The following is a 14970-nucleotide window of genomic DNA, read 5'->3' as shown; positions in this document are numbered from 1 at the left end:
CGCCGGAAGTGGTCGTCGTCGCCAACCCGCAGACCTGCTGACAGACTTTGACAGCCGCGGCCAGGGCTTGGGGGCCATGGAGTTGGGCGAGCTGCTCTACAACAAGTCCGAGTACATCGAGACGGTGCGTGTGTCCCGGAGGCGGCCCCCCGCTTTCCAGGCCTGTGTCCCTTGGAGGGCGGTGCCCCCGTCCTGTCCCTAGCCCCACCGCGGCGGGTCCCTGGGCCGTGGATGGGCGTGGATGGATGGTCTGGCTTTGTTATTTTTTTCCTTGCGTGGCCAGTTTAGGCTTTTCTATTCTTTTCTGATTTCCTCGCAAGTTACAACGCCTTCCAGACCGCAGCACAAGCCTCATCCATCTAATATCAATGACAGCTCCAGGCGTTGGGCTTCTAATAACCTATTTTTGAGAACTAACCGTCGCTATTTATCACTATGTGCTAAAGACTGTTAGGTTCTTTATAATCAATATGTGTTGTGTGTAAGTTGCTCAATCAGCGCTGCTACTATTATTTAGTTTTTCACTGAATTCTCATAATTTTATGATATCGGTAAGGCCATTATCCTGGGTTCAGGGCTGTAAAACCAAGGTATAGAATTGGGACCTGGATCCCCGTCTCTGTTGGCGCTAGGCTGTAGACAGATCCACCACATCCAAATTCTGGGTCCATTCCTTGAATCTCTAGTTTCCTGATCCATCCCTGATTTTTCTATATCCCGGACTCATTCCATTGAAGACTACACCCCATTTCAAGTACTTTTCTCTCCAATATGAGCTTTCCCGATGCAAACCTGCGGCCCAGAACGCACTCAGTTTGCTCACCCTTCTTTGCTGCTGTTTCCTTTCAGGCGTCTGGGAACAAAGTTAGCCGCCAGTCAGTGCTGTGTGGAAGTCAGAACATCGTTCTCAATGGCAAGGTAAGGGGCGAAGCCAGCGCCAGGATGTGTACCTTTCCTTTCTTTCCACAAAGTATCACATGAGTAAGGCAGATAAAATGTTGTCAGGCCTCCTGTTTATTGCTGCACATTTAAAAAATCATCTTTATTTTCTTTTCATTCTCCAAGTTGGATTTACTGAATACAAAAAAAAATTAATAAAAGGAGGCAACAGAAAGCCTTTTTCCTTTTATGCTAGAAACAAAATACAGTGGTACCCCAAATTGAAATTTCTGTACAGTATCATAGTGTGCCCTAAACTGTTGGACACAAACATAAATAGGTAACAAAATATTTTAATGCAGAAACTAAAGTAGTACTAATATAATTATCTGTTTAATGATTTCGTATTAACTGAAACTCTTAAAATTAAGGTAAGAATTTGGAAAGATACTACAATATGAGGCAAATTTGCAAAATGGAATATGGAAGGCTCAGAATCTTGTCTGAATAAATTGAAATAGATGAGTATAAGCCTAGGACTAATATTAGAACATTTCAGAACCAGAGAAAATATCAGGATATATTTGCACTTGATAACACGGGAGTCTATTTTTTTCCTACCATGTGGAATAACCTCCAGAGGGAAAATAGTCGCCGTAATCAGAAGATCGCAGGTATTTTCAGTAGAGACTCAGTCACTGCCTCCATTAGCCCCTGACATCACGAGATTTAATGGAAGAGATATATAGTTCAGACTTAGGTATGATTAGGAATTATAAACATCGCTTTTGCACAGAATTAGGAAGTTCAATTAACTCCATCTGACTCTTTAATTCCCAAACATTCTCTGTGATTTGGCAGAGATTTTATTTTTATTGTGGTAATACAGCTATGACACAATTTGTCGCTTTAACCATTTTACGTGTGCAGTTCATTGGCTTTAATTATAGTCAATGTTGTACAGCCATCACCACCCTTTCTCCAAAATTCTTCCATTACCCGGACAGAAACTCTGTACTTTTTAAGGAATAATTCTCATTCCCATCTCCCCACAGTTCCTGGTCACCTCAGTCTATCTTCTGTTTCTACGAGTTTGCCTGTTCCAGATATTTTATTTAAGTGGAGTCATACTATATTTGTACTTTTCTTGGTCTGGCTTATTTCACTTGGCATAATGTGTTCAAGATTCATCCATGTAAGATATATCAGAATTATGGTTTTTTTTTTCCGTGGCTGGATGATATTCTGTTGCATGCATAGATCACACTTTGTCACACTTTGTTTATCCATTCTTCTGTCAGTAGACGGATGGGTGGTTTCCGCCTTGTGGAGGTTGTGGGCAACACTGTAATGAACATGGTGCTGCAGTATCTGTTTGAGTCAGTTTTCAGTTCCTTCGGCTATATACCTAGGAGTGGTAATTCTGTGTTTGCCTTTGTGACTTTGTAACTGTTTTCCACAAGGGCTGAATCATTTTGCATCCCCACTGCCACACAGGAGAGTACCAACTTCTCCGAATCCTCCCCAACACTTGTCATTTTCCGTTTTTTGGATGTGGAGATGAAAGGTATCTCATTGCGGTTTTGATTTGCATTTCCTCAATGACTAAGGATAAACATCTATTCATGTGCTTATTGGCCATTTGTATTCTTCCTTGGAGAAATGTCTATTCAGTGTCCATTTTTAAATTGTGTTGTCTTTGTTGCTGACTTGTAGGAGTTCTCTACATGTTCTGGATATTAAATCTTTACGAGACATATGATTGTATATACTTTCTACATATGATTGTATATACTTTCTACCATTCTGTAGTTTTTTCACTTTCTTGATAATGTCCTTTGATGAACAAAAGGTTTTAATTTGGATGAAGCCAAATTTATCTATTTTTTCTTTTATCACTCAAGTTTTTGTTGTCATATATAAGCAACCATCGCCAAACCCATGGTCACGAAGATTTACTCCTATTTTTTCTTTTAGTGCTTTATGGTTTTAGTGCTTATATTTAGGTCATTGATTCATTTTGAGTTAATTTACATTTATAGTGTGATGTAGGGGTCTTAATTAATTAATTGGAAGTCCAGTTTTCCCAGTACCATTTGTTAAAGAGACTGCTCCTTCCCCATTGGATGGTCTTGGCTCCGTCGTAGAAAATCAGTTGGTCATAAATGTGTGGGTTGATTTGTGGACCCTCAGTTCTGTTCCATTGGTCGTTATGTCTGTTCTTACGTCAGCACTATACTGTTTTGGTTACTGTAGCTTTGTAGTAACTTTTGAGTCCTCCACCTTTGTTCTTTTTCAAGATTAATTTGGTTGTTCAGGCCGTCTGTTTTTTTTTTAAAAAGGTGTTTCGTTTGGCAATATTTGGCACATACAAAAGAGTAGTTAACATACATATGTATTGTGAAGCATAAAAATGAAGTCAACACCGTGAACCCAGCACCCAGCCGTGGAGCTGGGACATGATGCGTAGCAATACAGTGCCACCTTCGTGTTCCTCTCCTACCCCTTTCTTTGCCTTGATCCAAGAGGGAACCACCATCCTGAATCTCGTGTCTTATCAATCCTTCCTTTGAAAAAAAGTTTTGTCACGTACTTATGTATCCCTGGATAATACATGTTTAGCTTTACTTGGTTTTTTATGACTTATTTTTGTTTACACACAATTATTATAATAATGACAACAAAAAATGTGTATCGCACTATCCATTTTTAAGATTCGTTGTAGTGTGTGCATTTTCACAGCTGTGTACAATTCCTGTCAGTGGATAGGAATTTTGTGTCTAATTTTTTGCTATTACGAACAATCCACATGTGTTCCCAGCCCCTGTCCCTTTCAGGATTTTGACATTTCTGTTTTCCTGAGCCCTTATATCAGGTGTCACAGCACCTGCAGGGTTAGATCATATGAGTAAAGATGGGGCATAAAAATGGAGTCGTGGGCTTAGTGGACGGGAAGATGCGTGCCACCCAAGCCGGTCGTTGCCATGTGAGAATATGGGCCTGTATTTCCCTAACGTCATCTCATCCTCAGTTCACGTTCAGTCCTTCCAGCATCTCAAGATGTTTTTATGGTTGGTTGGTTCAAATCAGGATCCAAACTGGGTCTCCAATCACAAAGTTACCCCATGTGACAGAACACGTGACTCCGTAGGTCTCCGCGTGACTCCCTCTCGGTGTCTCGTCCCCTGCTCCGTTTTGCTGTGCGTCAGCTGTGCCGGCAGCTTTCTGTGTGTGCCTTGTTTACAGACCGTCGTGATGAACGACTGCATTATCCGGGGGGATCTGGCGAATGTCAGGGTTGGACGTCACTGCGTTGTGAAAAGTCGGAGTGTCATAAGGCCACCGTTCAAGAAATTCAGCAAAGGGTATGTAATTGAATTATCTCGTTTCAGCCTTAGGGGGCTGCTGCTCCTGGTGTAGATAACACATGTTTTCCAAGTGTTAGATCGTGGTATAAGGAGCAGGCCTGTGCTGTTGTTTGGGACATTGAACAAGGTTTCACCTTAAGGAACACACCCCTGGTGGTGGTTGTCTTGGTCCAGTTGGTGGTTGGTTGCCAGAGACAGAATCCACTACGACAGCAAAGCAAAGGGGTTCTGATTAAACAGACACGTGCATGTTTGATGGAATCTAAGAGTAGAAAAAGGGGCCCAGCTTCACCAGGGCCAAACCCTGGAACTGGGCGGCTGGCCAGAATCAAGCCACCTATTCCGTCTGTCTGCCACTCCCTGTCTCCGATCGTACTGTCTGTCTGTCTTTCTCTCTGCATTTCCGCTTCCCTCTCCTCTCTCCTGGGTTGGCTGTATTTTCCCCGTTTCCTCCTGGGCCAGCCATGCTGCCTTAGCCCCTTGTTTATATTGCTTTTTCATTTAGTTTCCAACAGGTACAACTAGAGGTATTGTGTAGGCATACTCCCTCATCTCCCATAGCCATGCTGGCCTCCAGGGGTCCCCTGACATACTGGGCTTGGCGCCAGGAGCCACTGGAGGTTGTTCACAGGGAGCGTACGCTCACTGGGTCCGAGGCTCCTGCGGGGAAACGCAAAACCTCGTGGTTTCACAGAGTGACCCATACTCTGCCAGAGGTGTCGACCCTACCTTCTGATAAAGGCGCTGCCAGGCTAGATGCGGTCCAGGAAAAGCACGGTTGTTGGTGGCGGAGGGATGTGTAAAGAATAGCGCACGTGAGAGGTTACATAGAAACAGGAAGCTACAAGGAGCGCCCCCTGAACAGAAAGTGGATGTGGGCTTCCTCGTGCGTGTTGCTGTGCCAGACCAAGCAACGCACAAAGTTGGGAATGTAATTTGAAACGGAGAACTGGCGGTACTACCGTAGACCGTGAGGAACTCGAGGACGCCATTGCCACACAGGGAGCACAGACTACAGACACGAGTGCATCAGGAAAGATTTAAAGAAACCCTAGGTCCGTGGAGGACAGATGTCGTCTCTGACAGAACACTCGTGACGACAGAGCCAGGGAGCACCCAGCTGCTGTACACGCGTCCCAGTCCACATAGCTTCTGTCCACAGTGCCGAAGTCTCCTGTAAATGTGGCCGCGGCACCCTGTCAGTGACATTCGAAGAGTCCTGCACGTCGGGACCATGTCAGAAGTCTGGAGGAGGCCTGCTAACCCTCCTCGTCCTTCAGGTCTTGGCCTGTGTGCCGCCTTCAACGAAGCCTCCCCCAGCCTCCAGGCTGCGTGGTCCCTTGTCGTGTGCTCACACGACGTGGTCTTCCTCTGTGGCACTTTCACGGTTGCAGCTAATTCCTGTGTAATCATTTGCTTCTCATCCAGTCCTGACTGTGGCCCCCCCGCCAGGGTCGCATCCCGTTGGTCGCCGTCACAGCCCCAGGTCCTAGCAGAGCACGTGGCATATCGCAGGCACCCACGGAGAACAGTGAATGTGTACGTTTTCAGAACATGGGGTGCTTGAATCCGTAGCCCATGAACCTGACGTCAGTCCCCTGACACATTCTAGAGCAGATCACTGACACTGATCCGTGAGCGTTTGCAAAGGAGCAGGAATGAGCAAACACTCATTCATTTTTACTTGGCGCCAGTTCTTTTAGCTTTGAAAGTCTCGCCCCTGCTGCCTCGCTGTTTCCTTGCCCACTTCTTGGTCTGCTGTTTCTGATTTTGAGCTCGTAGTCCTTTTCCTCTCCTACGTCATAGCCTCTCTCTAGCCTGAGGATTCTTTCCTTGCTGGGAACAGTCACTGAGACAGGGTGCCGCGGTCCGGATCACAGCCTGCCGTTCCGCGAGTCCTGACCAGGCATTCGGCCTTGACCTCCCTTGTTCATCTTCTCTTCCCGTAGTGTCGCGTTCTTCCCTTTACACATCGGGGACCACGTTTTCATTGAGGAGGATTGTGTGGTCAACGCAGCTCAGATCGGCTCTTACGTCCACGTCGGCAAGAACTGCGTGATTGTGAGTATGGCAGCTCGGCTGGCCCAGTGGCCTCACTTCCCGCCCAGCTCCCGTCCCCCACAGCAGAGGGTCTCTGCTTCTGAGGGCAGGCAGGGTAGGAGTAGCGTCTGGCCTGCTGGAATTATCATTGGGTTTGGAGCGTCTTCTAGGCATCGGTAATCACAGCTCATCCTTACCGAACGTCTTCCACATGATGTTGAACCTGTCCCTTTGGTTTTTCTCATTTACTCTTCACAGCCGTCGCCCTCACAACCAGGGTGGTGGGTGCTGTTATGACCCTCCCTGCAGAGGACAAGACCGAAGACCTTAGATGTTAGGGGAGTCGACGAGGCTCTGAGGTGGTAGAGCTGGGATTTGCACCCAGGCGGTGCTAATGGCCATGCTGCGGTCTGGCCTTCCTGTTGCCGTACCCCAGGGAACTCCCAGTCCAGTGGAGTGAGGCGCCAGCTTCCTGTTCTGAGTAAGACTCAGACCCCGAAGTACCCAGAGACTCGCAGCAGACCCGCAGGTAGTGCTCCAGGAGCCACGGGTCCACGGTGCTGCGAAAACGTTCCAGCCTGACCCGCGGCTCAGTTCTGGGCGGCGGCCATTCTGCCGGTATCCCCTCAGAGGCCCTGAGTACGTATTCGACACAGAAGGTCTTTGGCTGGGCCCGCCATTGAGGAAGGGGGAAGAAAGTGAAGTGGGTCCTGTCCCCTCACGCCGTTTGACAAGGCCAGCTTTCCACGCCACAGCCGTGTTTTTCTGAGGATTCCCTCAGCAAAGTGGACACACCAGCAGAGCAGCACTCATTCCCAGAGCGGAGAGCCAGCAGGGTTAACACCCACGTGCTGTCCCCGAGCTTGGGGAACTCCGGTCCTGTTGCCTGTGCCTCTTGGCATTGACTCGCGACATCGTCGCTCAGTATTGGCGGTCCTTGGTTTCTGAGCCTTTATAGATTCCCCGGTCATCTCGGGAGAAAAGTTCTTCCTCAGAGCTAGCAGCCCCATGTCACAGAGATCCTCCCACAGCATCCTGCGTGGCAGCCGGCTTCTCTGGCTGCGTGAAGGCGGACCTGTGAGCTGGAGCTGCCAGGGGTGGTGGGCCCTCCCGTCGTGCTCCGCTTGCACATGGGCCATTCGGCCCTGGCAGCACCCCTGCCCTTTGGTTTTACAGCCTGTTTCACAGATGCGGAAGCCAAGGCTCAGGGATGCTAAGCAGGCTACATCAGGAGGCACAGGTGGCTTAATGGTGCCGCCTGTGGGTCCGGACCCCTCCGTGGAAGGTCCTCCAGGAAAGAATAAAGAAGTTTCAGCTTTTAACCTCCTCAGCTATTGCCAATCCATCATGTCTAAGAAGTGCCTACGTTTTTTATTTTGCTACTAATTTATTGATCAGTTTACCCAGAGCGCTCTGAAACCCAATTGAGATCATATCTCTGAGTGAGCAGACTGGCCAACAAGTGGACAAAGCAGGTACTTACAGGCTGTGTGGCTCTGGTGGCACAGAGAGAAGTTACATGCCCACCGTTCCTTTCCAGGCCGTTGAGTACAGACCCCCATAGGTGGGTGTGTCATGCCTTGTGCAGCACTTCCTGTTTCCTTCTGCTCGGTGCCCCATGTGCTTAGTCTGAATTATTAGGAGGTCAGATGTCGTCTTCGCATTGATTTGGGCCTCCCCAGCGGGGCTGGCCAACTGCTGGAGTTTTGAAGTTGCCAATAGCAGGTACTTCATAGGAGAGAACTTTGCAAGGAGCGAAGAGCTGCAATCATGACTGACTTCTGATCTGAAGACTTGGCCAGTTATCGCCAAGGCCATTATCCACCCAGCTGAGACAATCTAGTAGTCATTGAAGAGAGTCAGACCTTATAGGTATAAGCTTTGTGAAAAAAGTCATTTGATGATCTTCGTGGGAATTCCCAGAAATACATGTTTGGGTATTTAATGGGAAAATTTGAACACTAACAAATCCAAGTATTTTTCCTCTTCTTTGGTAAAATCTGAGATCGGGATGAGTTAGCATTGTCCTGGGTTTGTTAGGGGTTCCCCGTTCTCAGCCAGGTATACTGTGTCAGGGTGTGTGACCAGAACATATGGCTTATAGGCCCTGGGGATGGAAACGCAGCTCAGGTCGGTAGAGAAACGACACTTAGAGCCGAGAGTCGAGGGCACAGCTCCAAACTACACAAGCCTCTCTTCGCCCTTACCTGTGACGCTGCTGACCCCCAGACCTTGCCTCAGCGCTGGGGGTGATAGCAGAGCTGAAAGATGGCAGTGGATAAAGCCGAGCTTATGGTTCAGCCCAAACATGCAGAACGCACAGATGGGCTGCCATGGGCCACAGACCATAGGTGCGGGAGTGGGCCCTGATTCCAGGCCCAGTGGCTCTGGGCCTCGGTTGCCGTCATGAAGATCTGTCTCCTTTCTTTCCATTTTCCTCTGGGGGGCTCTCAGGCAGAGTCTCCGTCATGGAAACGAGGTGGCCAGTCCCAGCTTCCACCCTGCACCCCAGAAACTCCATCGGAAAGAGCTGCTTTACCAGTGGTCTCAGCAGAAGCCCCGACGCCGAGACTCGTCAGACTGATGTGGTGCAGATGCACACTCCCTCGCCAGTCTCCATGGCCAGCGTGGGGTGGGGCTGGAGCACAGGGCAGACATAGCGCTGGGGGGGTTCCCAAGGAGTGTACAGGAGAGTACAGGAAAGAACAGTGGATGTTGGACAAGCAAAGCAACAGATGTCTGCTAAATTCGATAAAGGAAAAAGGAAAATTAAACAGAATCTTTGGAAAACCAAATTTCACATAGTTCATAATGCCTAAGATAACCTGAACTGTCCTGGCATACAAGCCCTGCCCGAAATGTGTATGCACGTGTGCGCGCACACGCACACCACCTCCTCCTGCTTGGCAGGTCCCATCTGAAGTAGAGAATTGTGGCCACTCTTCTTGTCACTGTTTCTGGCTATTATATGACATTGTGAATGGAGAAAGTGTAACATGGCCTTCCACAGCAGACGAGACGACTTCACTCCCGTTCCCTTATCTACACCCCAGTAACAAGGTTTTAATTTCAGGGGCGCCGGTGTGTGCTGAAAGACTGCTGCAGAATTCTCGACAACACGGTATTACCCCCAGAGACTGTGGTCCCCCCGTTCACCGTCTTCTCAGGCTGCCCAGGTAACCTTGGGTGTTGATTCTTACAACTCCAGTTCATTTTCCTTCACAAAAGTAATGCCTGCCATTTCTGGCTCTGACAGTGCACGTGTGTCTAGCTCACTTAAAACTTCTGTTACAGCGTACCTAGGAATGCTATCTAAAGCACAACAAGTATCTTTTTAAATGCATAACAGGATAAAGAAGTTGTCAAGGGTAGGAAGCAAAGAGGAGACTAACCAGATGCTGTGACGATGCTTTGGCTGATGCCGTCCCCAGTATAGAGTGACTCAGGGTTTGAGATCGTGAGGGGCTGAGAGAACACCGTGCACCCACACATGGCACAGACCCCCTTGAAGGGTTACCCTGCAGTAGGTGATGTAGAACAGGCCCGTGCCCGGCACAGGAAGAGCATAGAGAAGCCTGGGCTCTCTGCATGGAAAAAGAAAGTCTCCAGATAGTACTGAGCACAGCCTTACCCTCTCGGTGGCTGGAGTTTGAGCCTGTACTTCCCACCCTGCCCAAGAACGCCCAAGTCACAGGGTTAACAGAACGTGAGCTGAGACCACTGGAGCTGTGGGCCGCGTGAGGGCAGCTCAAACGTCACTTTTGGACTTTGGCTGGCAGAGTGCCCTTGGGTACAGCCCCTCGTGAGCTCAGAGTCCCCAGTGATACAGCATGTGAGGAAACACTGAAAATCAAAGGAGGACCAAGATGCCACCCCACCCTGGGACAGCTTCACACGCCGTTCCACACACTTGCAGTCACATGGCGCACTCAGAGGCACGTCCCAGATTCACATGGAGGATCATATGAAGAGAGAGTCACAGTCTGCGATGCCTACCACTGGGAGGTTTAATTGCTTTTCCAGTTAAGAAAAGTCTCGTTACTCAGATCATTGGGTGCGAGGTGTACAGCATCGTCCACTAGGGTTCCCTGGGGAGTAACTGGCCGTTCTGCCTTTTCGTGTGCCTCTGCGTTTGCAGAGCGGGGAGAGGCTTATTCAGTAAGTCTCCCCATCTTGGGTTCCCGCCACGAGAAAGCGTCGTTCTTAGCGAGTGCGAGCTTGGATGGTCAGTGTGACCTGAGGCAACAGGTGTATGGCTGGAGGACTCTCTTAATCTTTCTTAAGTTACCGAAGGTCCTTAAGCGGACTCACGCTGACCGAACACAGACGGCAGAAGGCAGGGGACCACTGCTATGTGTTTCCAACCCACACAGACACTGGATTTGGAGGTTCTGGTGAAGGATTCACCTTAGAGACCATTGCGTGAGAAAACAGGTGTAGAGAAGATGGGTCGTCCGGGGCGTCAGCCGCTCAGCGAGAGGGCCTTGACTGGCCCTGAGACCCCTCATGTGGAGTCCGCTCCTCTTGGCACTGTGAGGACACGCCTCCTGTCTGTTCATGTAGTTTCACAAGTGCTCACCATCTAGAGGCTGCTGTTGGCCATGTCCATCTTTAACGGAGAGGCTCTGGGTTGCAGGAAGGCCGGCACGTTTTTGGAGGCCCCATGGCACGCAGCTACGTTAGGGAACGGATTGAAAGGTGAACCATCCAGAAAGAGCCTGGGCTGGGAACCCAAACCTCGGGCCCCGGGAACCAGGCAGGTCATGCGAATGGCTGAATGGCCTATCGTAGCTGTTCAGGAGTGCGAGCCTGGTGTTATGAGCCCTTCGGGTATTTGCATGAGAGCTGAAGATCTGAATTTTTAAGTGATACCTCTGAATTTTTAAATGTTGGCTACTGATTTTTAAGGAAGATTAAATACTGTGCAGTCTAAACATGTCTGCAAATCTAACATGGACTACTAGTTTGTAAAAGGTGCCCATGAGAATTTTGTGTTTTTATACCTCTTTTTTCTATTCTTGTTAGTTTCTTTATATATGTGTACAAGCAGGTTTGTGTGTGTTTATATACACATGAGTATATAGGTTCGTGTGTTTATACGGATATACGAGACTATACATACATCACAGTTTGGAAACTCGCCTTTTCCTTGCCAGCAGGCAGAGAGTCACCTGGTTCCTTTTAAGGGTTGTGTGTTTTTCGCTGTGTAAGTGTCCCACAGTGTAGCCAGCCGGTGCCCTGGTATAGAAGATCATTAGAAATCACACGGCACCTGGTTTTTCACGATTAGACACTGCTGCACTGGCGCTCCTGTCCATGTGTCACGATTGGGCGACGTTATCTGTGGAACAAGTCCTTCGAAGCTAAATTGTCAGGTCATAGGACACGAACTTTTAAAAGCTTTGCCAGGTGCTCCTACGTCGTTCTTGAGAGCAGTCGTAAGCGTTACAGTTCTTCGGTTCGCTGGCCCATCTCCGTTGGGTGGTTCTGTTCTGCTCCCGCCGTCATGGGCCTGTATCTGGCATGTGCGGGCGTGGCGTTCGGTCTCACTGTGAACAGGGCAGTGTCTTACCTCGGGCACCCACCTAGGCTTGCCCAGCAGGTGCCACAGCAGAGCCCAAGGTGTGGCCCAGTCCTTTCTGGACGCTGTCTGGTGTGGGCAGAGACGCCTTAACCTGCTCAGGCCTCGCAGCGCCATGCCCACCTCTCACCTGGAAGGGGCTTCTCCACCTTGGGAGTGGTGCTCTGTGTCCCCCACACTCAGGCTCACGTCACCTAGGAGACATGGTCAGTGGAAATACTTTGTTGGCACCTAAGATGGACACCTAGCATTCTGGCATTCACCGCTCAAGGGAGGGCTTCGGCAGGGGCCAGAGCCACAGGCCTGCCTGGCCCGTGGTGACCGCAGGAGCCAGAGCTGCAGGCCTGCCTGGCCTTGCAATGACCAGTCTTTCTTTCCCCAGGACTCTTCTCGGGCGAGCTCCCAGAATGTACCCAGGAGCTGATGATTGACGTCACCAAAAGCTACTACCAGAAGTTTCTGCCCTTGACTCAGGTCTGATGTCTCTGCCTCACACCCTGAATTCGCTTGAGCTCTAAGATGAACTCGGGGACAAAGCGAGCCGGTCCGCATTGGCCGAGCTCCGTGTCGTTGACTCTTGCCTTCCTTTGTCATCGTCGTTGGCTTTCTGATTCTTCAGAGTTCTCAGCCCTCCCAGGCCCTGAGCTCTTCAGACTTTCATAATAGAACGTTGGGATTGTCTCCAAATGCGGTGCTTCAGGTGTCTCTTTTGACAGTCGCGTCATACCGTGATTTGTGGGACAAAGTCATCTGTTCCCAGCTCTCCTTCCCTTGGTCCTGCGGGTGGCTGGGTCCTACCTGAAACAGGCCGCAGAGCAGAGTGCCCTGCCCCACGTGGCGGGCACGCCACTGCCGCGCTACCTACGTCACCCATCCCCTCCCCACTGCCAGCACCACTCACCGGGGTCACGCTCAGCTTCCCGGCCGCCGGCATGTTTGGTCAGTTGTCGCAGTTGCTCATAATCTTGGAGGGGAAAAATGTGTGTGGCTTTTTAGAGCCCAGCTTCATTTGGCTACTGAACCTTGAAGGGAGGGGTGGTTAGTATCTCTCTCCTTCCCCGAGGGACCTTAACTGTCATTTAACCAAGGGAACTCAGAGGAGACTTTGTAGCATTCTATTTTGTTCTAGGCTTTTGGTGTTTACTGAAAGGGGGGCCCTTAGCACCCAGTTTTATTTTTGCGAAGTCCTAGATTTGAGGTGCCCATGTGGATGGCTGGTCTGGCAGCCTCTCCTTGCCTCGGGAATTTGGGGTCACAGGATGCACCTTGTCTCACTGATTTCACTGAAGACAAAGCGTGACCTTGTTCCCGGGCCCTGAACCAACTGTTGCCCGCCCACATCTGCTGTAACCCTCACCGTCCGGACCGGGTGTCTGCACGTGGGCCCAGTCACGTGTCCACACGGGGGCCTCTTGGAACCATTCTGCGGGCACGGAGCCACGAGCAGCGAGTTGCCAAGGCCACTCGTGCCATCCTCTGAGGGACAGCATAACCCTTCTTGGCCCGGCTCTGACCTCTTGGCTTAGGAGGAGGACTTAGAAGTGAAGGTCTGAGAAGACTGGCCTTGCTTAGGTCCGAGTCGTCGGTGAGTGGGTGGGTCGGTGCAGTCTTGAAGGCCGGGGTCGAGCAAGAGTGTCTCGACTCGATACCCAGCTGTGGGGTTTGCAGAATCAGCTAACGTAGTTCTCGCCACTCAGTTCAGTTTAAAACTGCTTGGTTTGTCATTGTTTTTTATGTTGTGCATTAAAAGATTGACAAGCGAAATAAGTCATTTTAAGGTGGTCACTCTCCCCTCGGGCGCTCAGTTTCGTTCACATGTATGGATGAAAACTAATGTTATTGGTTGAGGCCCTTGCTTAGAATCTGGCCCTGCAACAGTGGATGCACAGTGGATGTGTGGGAGCTGGTTCCTGAAGGGGCCTGTGCAGGAAGGAGTTAACGCTGAGGGCCTGCAAGAGCGTAACCCTGTAAATGCTGAACTCACTGCTGGGGTGTGCGTGAGTTTGCGGTGAGCAAAGGGGGACGTTTTTAAAGATGGCTTTGTATTTTGTGGCTATTGTATTCGGATATATGATAGTTAATTTAACATGTTTACAATTTCATAAATACTAGAGGGATCATCTCAATCAAAGGAAGATGCAGTAAAATAAAATCAAGACGGTGTTGGCGGGCATATAGCTTTCTTGCGTTTTGCTACCAGTAAACTAGGATGTAAATTCTTCGGATACTGGAACCAGAACGAGTCTCCGTAACCGGTGATTTCTGCTGTGATCTGTGTCTGTCGGAGCCCCTGCAGAGAGGGAGACAGCGTGAAAAGAGAGGCAAGTGCTGTATGGAAATACACATTTGGAATTTGAAAAGCAGTTAAATTGCTAATGAGCCCTTTCCGAAATCAAATGTCTGACCCATATTGGCTGATGAACGCCTAGTCTGGCATGCTATTTTTGAGTGGGTCAGTTCGGACTCTAAGATGGACAGGATACAAAGGAAGCCTGGCTTGTCACTTGGACTTGGTCCATGGCTGGCTGGCACTGCCAGAGGCAAGCAGCTGGCTCATTCGGAATCCCAGATTCACTGATCCTGATTGCCAGGGCCTGACCGGAAGCTGAAAACAGACTGGCTGCCATGCGCTGTCCCAGCCTCATCGCCAGCTGTGCCCCAGACCAGGCCTCGGGAACCACTACAGACTAGGCCCGTCTGAATTATGAAAACAGCATTGCGGATGCTGGCCGGACCAGCTGGGTTACATCAAGAGCCTGCAGCACAGGGCCTGTTCTCCAATGGTACCATCTAAAACCACGTAGCTGGCCGGCTCTCTGCTCAGATGCAGAGGCTGACTGCATCCTGACCGGTGATCCCTGCCAAGCACTGCCAGGCGGGGGAGGCCACATCCCAGGGACCGTGACCACTCCTGCTGCTTTTGACAGATCAGCCTCTGGGCCTCCCTGGGGAACGTCTCACCGACCGGTTTCTGGATTAGACGTATTCGCCACCGTGTGCCGACAGCCACACACGGCCTCCTCACTTTCACCGTGGTAAGGTAGGTCGGTCACTCAGACCTCGCTGTCTCTAGGAAGGGATAGTCCCCTCTAGGCTGCCCTC

At 49.9% G+C, this 14970-nt stretch overlaps 1 protein-coding gene across 1 annotated transcript; it reads left to right on the top strand.

Moving 5' to 3' along the window:
* The first annotated feature begins 28 nt into the window (after positions 1–28).
* On the top strand, positions 29–14039 carry DCTN5 (dynactin subunit 5). The gene is made up of 6 exons (XM_039840214.1): positions 29–124; positions 850–918; positions 4126–4244; positions 6197–6308; positions 9361–9463; positions 12251–14039. The coding sequence occupies exons 1-6, from the start codon at positions 77–79 to the stop codon at positions 12346–12348; spliced, it is 549 nt and encodes a 182-aa protein (XP_039696148.1). The 5' UTR covers positions 29–76; the 3' UTR covers positions 12349–14039.
* Positions 14040–14970: the final 931 nt, after the last annotated feature.

The sequence above is a fragment of the Pteropus medius genome, unplaced genomic scaffold, assembly GCF_902729225.1.
Source record: "Pteropus medius unplaced genomic scaffold, Ma_sr-lr_union100, whole genome shotgun sequence".
Taxonomy (NCBI): domain Eukaryota; kingdom Metazoa; phylum Chordata; class Mammalia; order Chiroptera; family Pteropodidae; genus Pteropus; species Pteropus medius.
The sequence above is the reverse complement of the archived record's forward strand: the minus strand, read 5'-3'. Positions and strand labels throughout refer to the sequence as shown.

What these genes read in the sequence shown, in the direction of transcription:
- DCTN5 (XM_039840214.1), top strand. Translation starts at nt 77, where the DNA reads ATGGAGTTGGGCGAGCTGCTCTACAACAAGTCCGAGTACATCGAGACG. An exon ending in AGTCCGAGTACATCGAGACG is followed by an intron (nt 125 to 849) that starts GTGCGTGTGTCC and finishes GTTTCCTTTCAG; the next exon opens with GCGTCTGGGAACAAAGTTAG. An exon ending in TTCAAGAAATTCAGCAAAGG is followed by an intron (nt 4,245 to 6,196) that starts GTATGTAATTGA and finishes CTCTTCCCGTAG; the next exon opens with TGTCGCGTTCTTCCCTTTAC.